Source organism: Podarcis pityusensis (assembly GCF_964106645.2).
Source record: "Podarcis pityusensis genome assembly, chromosome: 2".
Lineage (NCBI taxonomy): Eukaryota > Metazoa > Chordata > Lepidosauria > Squamata > Lacertidae > Podarcis > Podarcis pityusensis.
Window position 1 is genome coordinate 60,359,025 of NC_138029.1, and position 13,973 is coordinate 60,372,997.

General features: G+C 42.9%; 1 protein-coding gene across 2 annotated transcripts in view; it reads right to left on the reverse strand.

Moving 5' to 3' along the window:
• TRPC7 (transient receptor potential cation channel subfamily C member 7) overlaps positions 1 to 13,973 on the reverse strand; it is a 123,602-nt gene that overhangs the window by 30,292 nt on the left and 79,337 nt on the right. For both annotated transcript variants that reach the window (XM_080996279.1, XM_080996278.1), the window contains exons 5-7: positions 11,523 to 11,739; positions 7,604 to 7,837; positions 4,030 to 4,294 (exon numbers count right to left, since the gene is read on the reverse strand). In XM_080996279.1, the coding sequence (XP_080852405.1) occupies positions 4,030 to 4,294; positions 7,604 to 7,837; positions 11,523 to 11,739 (716 nt within the window). The remainder of the gene's footprint in view (positions 1 to 4,029; positions 4,295 to 7,603; positions 7,838 to 11,522; positions 11,740 to 13,973) is intronic.

Here is a 13,973-nt window from a genome sequence, read left to right on the forward strand (position 1 = left end):
AGCACCAGGTTGGTCTGGACCACCAGATGTCCTTTCCTTCCTTCCCTTCCTTCCCCTTACATGTGTGCACAGACCACAATATTTTGATTTATTAGGGATTATTTGTATTGTTTGACTGTATTTGCTTTTGTTTCCCTTTGGAAAAGTCAATTAAAAAACTATTAGTTTAAAAATGCTCTTCCATCCCAAAGCTGTCATCCACATAAACTACTAGATGTCAGAAAGGAAGGGTTTTGGTTGCTGGATTTTTGGTTTTTGATCTTCCTGAGATCCAGTTCAAGGTTTTCTATTGTTTTTATGGAGGCACATTCATATGGAGCCTACTTTCTATAGTGACACAGGCCAGGGGCTCAGATTTTGTTTGTCTCTGCTATAGGCTTCACCTTGTCACATTGACTTCCCCTTCCCCCACCCAACCCAGCTTTGATCCCACTCACTACCTTCTCCCCTTCTGACTCAGCAGGAAGTAGGTCTGTTTAGCATCCTAGGGATCCACTAATACCTGCCTCCCCCTCTGTTGCTGCTACTGTGATTGGCCAGGTTGTTGTTGTGGTGGCGGCTCCACATGGCGGCAAGAAAATTTGGATTGCTCCACAAGCCATGCTTAGAGTAAATCCACTGAAATCAATGGCAGTTGAGTTTGCAAACTTAAGTCCTGTAGATTTCAGTGGGTCTGTTCTAAGCATGGCTGAGTCTGGATCGAACCTGTTACGTTCGGCACTGTGGTAGTGATCAGATACCCTCCTTCTTCAGGACTGAACAGGTATTTATCCACTTTGCAGAAGGATAAACTGCAGAATGGGGGAAGTGAAGTGAATGATTCAAATTTATCCAGTGAATTAAAGCTGCAAGCCAGTCTGAAGCCTGCTGGCTGCTTCCCTCTTGCTGCAATACACACAATCTCCCTTACTATATTGGCATCTACATATATCTGTCTCCGGAGGGAGATGGGATTTTTCCATTACTACACATCACAGGCTCAACAGAGGATATTACGATCTTTCATCAAACAAAGAATTAACACCACATAGTAATATGTGACATTAAAACCATGCAGGGAAAAAAATGTGGCAGACAGTTGAGCTGCGTGCTGACTTCTCCTTGTTTCAGTAAGCATGAGGCTTATTTCCAGGAGGACACATCACTTATGTAAATCTCTCCTGCATAATTTCTCTCCTGTCTGAAAAAAGCATTAAGGTGTCTTTCCAGATGAATATTTTTGCCTTAAAAATTTAAGTGTTGTAGGCCTAATGTACCTATCCAGAATGCAGGGGGTGGGTAAGATCGTGGGACTGAGCCCGTCTCAGTATTTGAGACACATTCTCTGTGGGAATCTAAGCTTTTTCCAAAACATGCTACATTTCTATGTGCAGGAATAATAAATGGTGCAGCCTCAAAAGATCTTGCCCACATGCTTTTTCTGACAGGCTTTCAGCTGATGTATTGGGGATGTTTTGGTGCTACAGCAATCTGACATGAGAACCATCTCTTGCTCAAGCAATTCTGCTAATTAACTAGCCCCAGTGGTGGGCGAAAAGCAGATGGGCACGTCCTGGGGGCGTGGCACCCAGCGCGGGGGGGGGGGGGGGGCAGCTGTGATGGCACCCCACCGGGATTTTGGTGCCAGGGCGGTGCACTCCCTGCCCCCTCTTCCTCCGTCAATGACTAGCCCACAGCTCAAGGTCTTTAAGTTAGTTCCTCCCTATAGCTATATACTAGGGGCTGAACCTTTGCTTGCTTCACTCACCCTTGGCACCTATTCTACCCCCAACTTTACCCTATATCTTGCCACCACCAACCCCGACCTCATTGATCACCCCACACCCCACACTGGGTCAGATCCAGCCCAATCGCCTTCTAAATCAGGCCCACAGGTGGTCCGGTTTTTACATGAGTAGAATGTGTGCCTTTATTTAAAATGCATCTCTGGTTATTTGTGGGGCATAGGAATTTGTGCATTATTTTTTTCCAAAATATAGTCTGGCCCCCACAAGGTGGGAGGGACAGTGGACTGGCCCCCTGCCGAAAAAGTTTGCTGACCCCTGCTTTAGACCTCCTGCTTTCCACTTTATGCCACCACAGCAAAGCAAGTTGACGGGTCAGACCTCCTCTTATGATTTGGAATGGGCATTAGAATGGATTATTTCCCATAAAATTGGGAAACAAGTCATATTATTTCTAAGCACACTCTGAGATTACAATCCTCGCACACTTGAAACTGTGAGCCAGGGTTGGAATTCAAAGGCAACTTGTGCTCAGCTTGTAATGAACTTGCGATTTCCAGACTGGGGAATTTCATTCTCCTTGTTTCCGAAATTGGCATCATAGCTAATGGAAATGTGTAAAATAGGATTATTACTTGCAGCCATGTGACAGTGACCGCTGCATTCCTTTACATTTAATCTCTCAAAGACAAGGAATTTAATTCAGCATAAATTCAAATGTAAATTGCATTTATCTTTTTTAAAAAATGATGAATTGGAGCACTAAGAAGTGAAATACTGACAGTTGCAACCTGAAATCTGCTATCTTGTACAGCTTCTTTAGGCCACAGCCTTTAATTACAGGATTAGATACTATTTTTCACTTCCAACATCTGTCAAAGGATGTGTGCACTTGAAAGCAGAATTAAGGGCATACAGGCAGTTGAAAAATGGATGATTCATTCTGCTTGACTGAGCTACAAAGTTTTATATTCATGTATATTGTTAAGATGGTACCCAAATAGCACATAGCATTGGATGGCATAATGAATATGGAAACAGCAGAGGTCAAGTCCGAATAGCCTCAAATCTAGGGCTTTTTAAACAGTTGGTTTTTTTTAATGCCCGCTCCTGCTTCAGATGTTGGCTCTCAGGAAAGTTGTAGAACAATGTGTTCAATACACTGATAACACTCATCCCTGTATCATCAGCATATGGAAAACCTTGAGGTGCAAAGTCCCTAAGGATTCCTCAACTGCCAGGATTGTCTGGGGTTCAAAAAGAGAACATTAGAGTATGTTTGCTGATAAGTCTCGTGATTCAGCTACTCAAAGCTGCATAGCACCCTACACAGCTTAGGTACAAGCTATCTGAAAGATTGTATTCCCTTATAAGAACCTGCCTGGGTTTTGAGATCTTTGGGGCAGGCCCTTCTCTTGATCCTGTGACCCTCACAGGCATGCTTGGTGGCGACATGGGAGGAGAGGGCCTTTTTAGTAGCTGCCCCCAGACTTGCGAAATTCCTTCCTAGAGTAGGCTCTCTCCTTGCTGTCCTTCCACTGGCAGGTGAAGACTTCCCTGTTCTAACAGGCTTTTGGGAATTGGCTGCTTTTAATGAAAGGGCTGCTGCTATGCTGTTTTTACTGTAATTAAACCAAATTTTATATATGTATATAGCTTTAATCCTATCTATGTTTAATTGTTTTTCAATTATAGTTTTTTCCTTATGTTTTTAGCAGTTCTTGTTTTTATCTGTAAGCTGTCTTGAGTCCCATCAGGGAAAAAGTTGGAGTAACTACAACAACAACAACAACAACAACAACAACAACAACAACAACACAGAAGACAAGGGAAGAGAAATGGCTTGGGGAAGAGAGGGGCAAACATAGCAAATCAGTGGTTTCATCCAACCTTCCCTAAGCATCATACTTAAAGCCAGGGCTTTTTTCCAGCTAGAACTCACCAGAACTCAGTTCTGGCACCTCTCAGAATGGCGCCATTGCCATTCTAAGAGAACGAGGAAGGAGTTCATGGTGAGTTCCGGCACCTATTTTTTCTAGAAAAATAGCACTGCTTAAAGCAAAGGGTGTGATGTGTCATCTGCATTGATCAACCACCAAAGTAAACAGTACTCAAGTTCTTAAATGTGGCACTTTTGCATAAAGTCTATTTTACTACTTCTAATTATTACACAGCATAGTTCAACGCTTGTTCTATCAAACTGGCATGTAATTTTATGCAATCTGTGGTTCTGTACAGAGCATATACAAAGGCAATCTGGAGAGAAAGCCAGCTGCATCACAAAATGTCCTGCTGAGATACTCACGTCGTGAATGCTGGGTTATATTTTGCACCAAGGTAGTAGGAGTAAAGGTTGAACATTCCAATCATGAAGGCGAGAAACACCATGATGAAAATAACCATGAATTTGAAGATGTCTTTCACAGTCCTTCCCAAAGAGATCTGGAGAGGACCAAAACTTTCATTGGCAGGGAGGATGTATGCAATCCGGGAGAAGCTGAGTACCACTGCAATTGCATATAGTCCTTCTGATATGATCTGAGGATCTGAGGGAAGCCACTTGCTCCTGGCTAAAATGAAACACAAGAGGTGATATATATTATTAATGTGAACAGAGCTAAGGTTCAAGGGGTGGCTGAGGACCCTGTACATTGCAGGAGGAAGACCCAGGGTATGCTTTCTTTCACCGCGGGCTTCCTAGGGATTTCCTAGATGTTACTGTCTTCCCTTCTTACCCACTTCACTTTACCCTCCCAGTTTCTTCTATTACCTTTCATTACTGCAGTAGTTCATCTGCAAGACTTCTAGAACAAAATAGTGGGTTTCGGCCAAAGCAGAGGCACACCCAAGAATAACCATTAAACTAGAAGACTTCTGAAGGCCACCCTCTATAGGGAAGTTTTTAATGCTTGATGTCTCATTGTGTTTTTATGTTTTGTTGGAAGTTGTCCATAGTGGCTGCAGTGACCCATCATAGGGGCCGAGTACAAATAATAAAAGCATCATCATCATCATCACCATCACCATCATCATCATTAACTAGCATCACATTTCAGAGGATCAAGGTGCAGCAGATGTCTAAAAGTATATATGAGAACACAAGCTATTGCCTTGCACTAACCCAGGCACACCACTAGTCTGTCTAACTCAGCATTCTCTATAGCAGGCATGCCAATGGCAGTCAGGGATGTGACAAATGTGCACTACCAGGGCCGGCCTGGGCTGCCCCAAGACATCTTGCTGTTTGAGGCAAAGGACAAGATGGTACTCCCCACCCCATTCTACAGATTTACTGGCAACTGAAACTTACTCCAACACTGACAATGGGATAGTGTCCTCCATCACACTTGAGGCAGAAGGTTAAGGTGTTTTTTTTTGGGGGGGGGGGACTATGGGATATATTGCCTTATCACCAAGGACTAGGTGGCAGGAGTGGTGGAGATCAGGAGGAACAGTCAGGGTGCTGCCACCATTGCTCCCAACACCTGCCACATGAATCAATCACGTCACACTGCCTAATGGTAGGGACGGCCCCAGACCAGGGATACAGGGAAAGCACAGCAGATCAGCCACTAGGTTAGAAGCAGAGAGAAAGGATGGGCTCTTTTTATCAGTTACCAGAATGAAAAAACATTGCAGATGACATTCCCCCTATAACTTACAGTGGTAAGTAGTTATGAACTTAATTTGTTCCGGAGGTCCGTTCTTAACCCGAAACCGTTCTTAACCTGAGGCGCGCTTTCGCTAATGGGGCTTCCTGCTGCACCGCCAGTGCGCGATTTCTGTTCTCATCCTGGGGCAAAGTTCTCAACTCGAGGTAACTCTTCTGGGTTAGCAGAGTTTGTAACCTGAAGCGTTTGTAACCTGAGTCATTTGTAACTCAGGGTACCACTGTATTCCAATTTATATTATCTTTTTCCTTTACTTAATTTTTCTTAATCTAGTGTAGTATTTAGAGGCTTCTGTTGTCTTTTCCTTTTTTCCTTTCACTTAAATTTAGCAAATATGTTTACAAAAAGAAATGAGGAAACTCAGCCATCCAATACTATGATTATTCAGAACAAAGATGCTGACTCTGAGCTATTATAAACAGACAGACACACAAATAACTAAGAAGAGAAATAATAGGCAGAAATTTCAAGTCTCTGACAGGCCCTTGTCTGAATGTCTACTTTTAGTTTGATATTTTAGTATTACCATTTTTGTGTAGAATTCTGTGAATTACATTACAGGAAAATCCTTTCTTGCTGGTTCACTTTGTACTTTGGAATAACGCTGATTACACAGTTGCTCCACAAGAGGGAGCACTTACCCCACAATATGTAATAGCAGAAAGGTAAAATGGTCTAGCAGTGTCAAAAAAGAATATAACCCATATGCATGCCCTGCTTAGTGACTGCTTTACTATGTGCGTGAACAAAGTTTATCTTGACACATTTTCTTAGAGAAAATGTAAATTATTTCCAAGTGTTCTGCATCTGGGTGTTATAAGAAATCAGCATTGCTCTTCTAAATTCGATAAAAGTACATTGTATCACGTTACATCTGAATACTGTTATTCTTTCCTGGCTTCCCTGTTCTGCAGGCTTTTTTCCCAGGCAACTGTATCAACAGAGCCCAGAAGATGTATGGCTCAAAATTATGGCAACTTTGTGTGACAGAAGAAAAACATTTCAGTCTACTTTTGGTGACCTAGTCCTGAAACAGCTACAATCCTGTTTCTACAATTGTTGACAAATTACATTAACACATCAAAATCCAAAACTCTAGAGGCCCAAACAGATTCTGCTGTGCATTCCAAAGATGTATATTGGAATATAGGAGGTTGAGATCAGGCAAAACCCAGGGACTTCTGCACACAAATCACCCCTTACATTTAAGGAGGCACTACAGACACAATTTGCAAGTGAGAAGCAAATACTGAGGGGTGTGGTGCTTAACCCTCCACTTTCCCCTGCAATTCCCCCCCCCCCGGAGCTCCCCCCTCCCCATGAAAGCTCTGCATGCATATTTGATATCAGACAGGGAAAACAGCTTGGAAAGCAGGGAAAAGATGAAGGTTAAGCACCCCCTCTTTGCACCTGCATGCTTTTGCCTGCAAATCACCACCATCACCTTTACAGCGCAGACATGCTGGGTTTCCAAATGCATGTGGGCCACTGATCATTCAGTTTTGGCCTCACTTGTATTTCCTCATCTAGAGGAATCTGTCTCAATGCATTTTGACAACAAGCTCACAGTGTGGGAATGGTGCCTTGAACTGGGATTTTAGTTTTGCAAAACCTGATTTTGGAAATTGCCACCTGTCATCAGACCAGACAAAACTTTGATTTTATTTATTTTTTAACCTCGTGCCCTTTTACTAAGGAGCTGCTGGCAGTCAGTGATAACTTTAGCCGAATGTTTCTTTTCCTTTTTCCCCTTGGAGAAATACTAAGGGGTCCTACCCTAGCAGTGAGTCATATGCCAACGCTTCCCCAGGAGTTTCACCTGCTAAATGTACATACATATTATCAAGCTGTGAATGTCTCGTTCGCTCGGTCTCTTTTTCTTTGGGAACACAAAGCAGATCCCTTCATCTGTAGGTTACCTTTTGTACGGTGAACCTCGACAATGCAGAGGTTCTTCTCCTGTGCGGCCTTGAGGTTGTTCATACAACTGCATTCGGTTTGATCTCCACACAAATCTGGAATTTCATTTAAGAGCAGACTTGTCTGATTCTGTATTAGTTGTTTTAACAAACTGGCTCAACTGGACACATTTAATGAATAATTTGCAAACATTCCCTGACCTTCAGGAGAAGAACTTTGCTGCTTCTGCCTCCGGTAATAATCTGAGCTGGAGCAACAAAAACGTATTAAGTAACAACCCTCTCTTACCATATGTGAAGTAGGCAACCTGAGGAGGAAGGGTGACATTATTGAGGTCATCAACGGGAACATACAGGTCCACGTATTGTTGTGCTTCTGATGCCTTGAGAAAAGCCATGAATCTGGCAGTGAAAGAAGCTACAAAGATCGAAAGCATCCCAAAATCCAACAGGTTCCAAAGGTGCATGACGTATTCCCGGGGGCCTTCTTCCCAGATTTCTTTGCATTCGGACCATATCATACCTGGGTTGGGGGAGGGAGGGGAGGGCAGACAAACTTGGCATCATGTCATCAGCAAGGTTGGCAAAGGTGTGACCCTCAAAATCCTCAGCTATGCCCTCTATGCCCAGGCTCCAGACGTTGCATTAAACTTGCAAAAACACTGTCTCCCCTGAGCAAATGGCAAAGGCAGCATTTCTCCAGCTCCACCCAAAATGTGGTCCTTCCTGGAATGCAAAAACCTAGTGGCCAGAGCAATCTATATTCTCTTATAGCTGCCCTTCCCAATATTCACTGACTCTCAGGATAATAAATCACAACCATCATCAACAACAATAGTTCTGCCAAGTCCTCAAAGCACTCCATGTACATTTTATAGTTGCAATCCCCACAATAACCCGGTAAGAGAAGTTAAAATAGGGTTGCAATATTTCAAGAAGTAAAAATCCAGACATTTTGCTGATTTCCCCAAATTCCTCCCAGATGCTAATTCCGTCATTGGAATCCTGGACATGTCCAGGAAAATCTGGATGTATGGCAATGCTTAGTTACTGTAAGTGGTGGTGGCTGGCCTAAGGCTGCCTAGTAAGTTCATGGCAGAGGCAAAATTCAAACCAAGGACCTCCTGATTTGTAGCTTAGGGCTCATCCAGACTTCCTTTTGTGTCACATTTCTAGACACAGGTCCACGCTTTAAAATGCTGTGTCTGATCACTTGGGTTGTTGTTTCTGCCCTGGCATTTCCCCCACAAAAGCCTAGTCTATACTGCTGAGTCAGAGCAAATGGCAATCCTCGGAAAACCCAGATTGCTGTTTATTCGGGTTTTGGGTCAAAGCATGGGTTTTCCTGAGGAAAGAGGCAGGTGAAAAAGAAGTGCTCAGACATGGAGCTGTAAAGTGTGGACCTGTGATTAGAAAGTGTAGGGCAAAAGGTGGCCCATAGCCACTATGCTACACCAATAGCAACCAAGAGAAATCTTGTAGTAATTCATGATTTTCCACCCAAAACTCAGCTATGAAGAACTGTTAATGTCCCAGCACCAGTTTTCACATCAAATGCAGTTTTTTCATTGAAATTCAGTTCGCTCTGCTTAATTCAAAATATTATCATCCTGACTGAGTGCGGTTTCATTTGTGATGTAATTGAGAAAATAATTGGGGGGAAACCAGAAAAAAATTGTAGCAAGATATAAAATGTTATATTCTTTATCTAGGCTGCAGAGAGAGTTTGCACAGGTTGTGGGCAGTTATTCTCAGAGAACAGTAGTGAAAATGGGAGATATCTAGGGGGTGGGCAGGGAGGACAAACAAATATCCTGAATTTTCTTCCCTTGTCAGGCACCTGTTACCTAAAAAAGCATTCCTTTCTCAAAATACAGATCTCCTGGGAGGCATTTCAATATGATTTTTAAAAATAAATAATTCATACTGTCATTCATGAATTTTTTACAGCTTGTCGCTTATTCACTTTCCCAAATCTAATATCCCACACAACTGTTGTTTAACGCACTTTCATTTGGGATGTACAAAGATTGCATATCTTTATTTGCACTGTAAATGAGCAGGCTCAGAGCCAGGAGATTCCATTATCTGAAGGACGGTATCAGCTTCTGACAAAAAGAACTCAGCTCCAAATCTTCCAGGTAGAATTTGGAGCACCTCTGCATGGGAGGCTTCCTTAGTTTCACAGAACCATGTCAGCCTGGGGCAACCCAGGAAAAAAACATGGGCCCACCTGCTACCATGTCAGTTGTGGCACAGCAGGTGTAGAAATTAAATTCAGGTATGCAAGCAGATCCTGAGCACTGCAGTCCTCTTCCTGCAGTTTCCAGGAACTGGGATTCAGAAGCATGCTGCCTCCAACAGTAGAACATAGGGGGAACATAGTCATTTTGGTTAGTAGCCACACAGCAGAGCAGAGTAGTAGAGCATCTGCTTTGCATGTGGGACATCCCAGGTTCAATCCCCAGCATTGCCAGGGAGCTCTGAGAGAAGCCCAGATTTGAAATTCTGGAGAGCCACTGCTAGTCTCTGTGCATAATACTGAGCTGGATGGTCTGACTAAGTGTGAAGCCGATTCCTATTTTCCTAAGGAGGAACCCAGCACTTGCTATTCTTAATGGGACCTTTTCTCTCATTACTAACAGCAGGTGTATAAACAGCCTCAGCCCAATATACCTGAAGGAGCATCTCCACCCTTATCATTCAGCCCAGACACTGAGGTCCAGCTCTGAGGGCCTTCTGGCAGTTCCCTCACTGCGAGAAGCCAAGCTATAGGAAACCAGGCAGAGGGCCTTCTCAGTGGTGGTGCCCACCCTGTGGAACGCCCTCCCATCAGATGTCAAGGAAATAAACAACTATCTGACTTTTAGAAGGTAACTGAAGGCAGCCCTGTTTGGGGAAGTTTTTAATGTTTGATGTTTTATCGTGTTTTTAATATTCTGTTGGGAGTTGTCCAGAATGGCTGGGGAAACCCTGCTGGATGGGTGGGGTATTTATTATTATTATTATTATTATTATTATTATTAATATTAATATTTTGAGGAGGGTAGAGTCTGATTGGGTCCATTGCAGGGGCAAAGAGCTACACCTCCTGCCAATACACAGTGGACCTAATCCAGTTTGGGCTTCCCCGTAACACATCTGCTATTTATTTATAAAAAATAAACCAAGCATGCCAGAGTAAACTATGAGACACATCACAAGTGGTTTGACCTTCAGCCTAAGAAAGTGAAACAGCACCCAGTAAAGCAGCTTCTGGGGGGCTTTGTGCATTGTTCTCCCATGTAAACTTTGTTCTCTCATGTCAATGCTGTCTGCTATGATCTTACTGATTTTCTCAGATTTTCACTGGGGAATTATAAGATCCATGCATTGGCACAATTTGGCTTGGAAAGATCAGGTGTGTTATACAAGATCACCAAGGCTGTTTGGAAAAAGTAGAGACAGTCTTAAGTGTTTGATTTCCAAGATAATTTGCTTACTGATGGATAGGCAAATGTTTTCTCCCCCATAGGACTTCAAGCCCTGCTCAAAACAAATGCAACTGAGCTGAGCTACACTGTTCGTTATCAGCCCTCGAAAACATTCATAAAGCTGTATCAGAATTGGCAAGCTATTAAACAGAATGCTATAACTTCCTAGAAGCAATTTAAATGAGAAAATCAAACGACATTCTTCTAGAAAGTCGGATAAAAATAAATAAATGAATAAAATCCAACATTATTCCAGAGTGCCTGGAGCAGTAGTGATAAAGATTTCTCTGATTATGAGCAGGGTACCAAAATCTTCGCATGGACACACACAGTGCAGATACCAGTTCACTTCTTTAGCCAACAGCCTCACCACTGGTTCTTCATGCCTTCCTCATAATTCCTGTTGGCAATAGTCTTATTTTAAACACCAAGGATGGGGAATCTGTGCCCCTCCTAGATGCTATTGGCCTCCAGCTCCCATTAGCCCAACTCCCATTAGCTCCAATTAGGCCAATGATCAAAGAGAGTGGTAGCTGTAGCTCGACAACATCTGCAGGACTCCACTTAGGTACCTCTGATGTAATGTTACTGGCAGGGGATGAAAGATTCCACAGAGAAGGCCCCTTTCAGAGGCATCCCTGAGCTCCAGCTTTTAGCCCTGCTCTTCACTGCCATCGGTCTGGGTCCCCTTGACCTGTGCCTACGAGAACAATAGGTGATTGCATTTCCACTTACCTAGAACCCATTTCATGATGAGCATTTCTGTCCATGAGAACTGTGTTGTTTTTACTCTAAATATTTGTTTGGGATGATCCATGGCAGTTTCATTGGGTAGCAGCTTGACTCCTTCAAATCGGTCCGAGGCGTTCACTACTAAGAGTCCAAGGAAAATGGTGAAAGAAACGGCGTGTGCCACAAACTTCATGAAGGGGCTCCGGAGTGTCTGTCCCAGCTGAAGACAAAGGACATACAAAGCCATGAAGCTGACTTCAACATTTCTGCCGTAAGAAAAGCAAGACTTTCTTCAGGTTTACATGGCACAATTTCAATGCCTGAAGGCGTTATTTAAGAGTAAGGCATAGATTTCAGTGGCATCTATGTCTAAGTAATGGATTTGAAACACAAATACTTCACTTACAGGTATTCTAACACAGTCCTGCTGATGGTACCTACGCACTTGTACATGTGACATTTCCAAAATAAGGATCGCCCAGAAGTTGTACTTATAAGTCATTACCTCCTGGGACCTAAAAGTAAGGTTGCCATATTTCAAAAGGTGAACATCCAAGATTTTTTTTGGCAAAGTTGTTGAGTTGTTTTTTAGCTTTTGGGGGGCCAAGTCGCAATTTAATTGTCATTTTTGAGTTATTTTTATTTTAAAAAAATATTGGCAAAAATGGCACTGCTGCCATGGGCTGCCATAAGTTTGGACATTTTTTTCTGGACATTTTCTCCCAGACATTTTTTCTGATTTCTGCCCGGACACTGCTAAAGACAGCTGGATTCTGGATATGTCCGGGAAGTCACAGATGTGTGGCAACCCTATTAAAAGTATATACTAGAGGCCCTGAATCTAATAGAAGAAAGAATGTTAACGTATTCAGTACACTGAAAAGTCCAACAAAAATGCTAAAACAATATGGCATCGGTGTGCCTAAAATGGACACACATGCATTTGTTTCATGCACATCTCCCACCTGGGTGATGAAGCAAAGAAATCGCTTTAGGTGAACACCCTAAAAAGCCAGATTAAAAAACCCCCTATCAAATAAACAGTATTAATTAAGCAATAATGCCGGAAGCATCCCTAAACACTACATATGTGATCAACAATCCATGCGTTCTGCCCATATCATGTGGAAAGGGAAGTGTGAGGTGGGTGGGTTTGATTTCAGGAGCAAAAACGGTGGATGGACAGGGATGCCTAATTCCTCCTACTGCCTCTTCTGTATCTCTCAACAGGTACAACAAATGTCCCTGCACATTTTTCCTCCCCAGTGAAACTGTAATATTAGAAGTGAGGTCACATGGGAAAAGAAAGGGAGGGTCATAGCTCAGATGTAGAACATCTGCCTTGCATGCAGAAGGTCACAGGATCAACCCCTGGCATCTCCACATAGAGATGGGAGAGAAACCGGCCTGAAACCCTGAGAATCACTAACAGTCAGTCTGGACAGTACTGAGCTACATGGACTAATGCTCTGGCTCCATATAAGGCAGCTTCCTTTGGAGGGAGAGATTGTAGGTTACTAAGCCATGGGATGTGGGTGTTGCTGTGGTCTAAACCACAGAGCCTAGGGCTTGCCGATCAGAAGGTTGGCGGTTCAAATCCCCGCGACGGGGTGAATTCCCGTTGTTCGGTCCCAGCTCCTGCCAACCTAGCAGTTCGAAAGCACATCAAAGTGCAAGTAGATAAATAGGTACCGCTCTGGCGGGAAGGTAAACACTGTTTCTGTGCGCCGCTCTGGTTTCGCCAGAAGCGGCTTAGTCATGCTGGCCACATGACCCAGAAAAACTGTCTTTGGACAAACATTGGCTCCCTTGGCCACTAAAGCGAGATGAGCGCCGCAACCCCAGAGTCGTTTGCGGCTGGACTTAACAGTCAGGAGTCCCTTTACCTTTACCTTCAAGCCATGGACAAAGGAAAGTATTTTACAGTCCTCACTCAAGTGTCTCTTTCTGCTGTTAATACTGGCCTCCTATCTCTCTCATTGTATGTGAGTGAGGCATATCTAGGTTAAAACAAATTGATCCATAGCTGTTTAATCTACTTTGGTCCTTGCCCACTCCACCACATTGTAACAAGTTTTCACTATGAAGTTTCAACATTTTAAAGTTTCAACTTTGCCAATAAACACTTGCAATAATGTACGAGTAATTGTTCAAGAGAGAAATATTATCTTTAAAAAAAGAAGAGAGAAAGAAAGAAAAGACTACAAACAAATTTACAAACTTGTCACACTTCTGAAAAACCTAGGGGACTTCATAAAGACTTAAATGGTTTTCTCCAAATGTGAGATCAAAATATATTATCTTTATCCCAATATTTCCAAAGTGCTTCTATATTCACTTTAATCATATAAACAAAGGATTCTTTGAAGCCAAAACATCTCTTTTAAAGCTTAAAGCACACACAAATACTTTTGCCAGACCTAAAACTTAGCTTCCACAATACTAACATAGCAA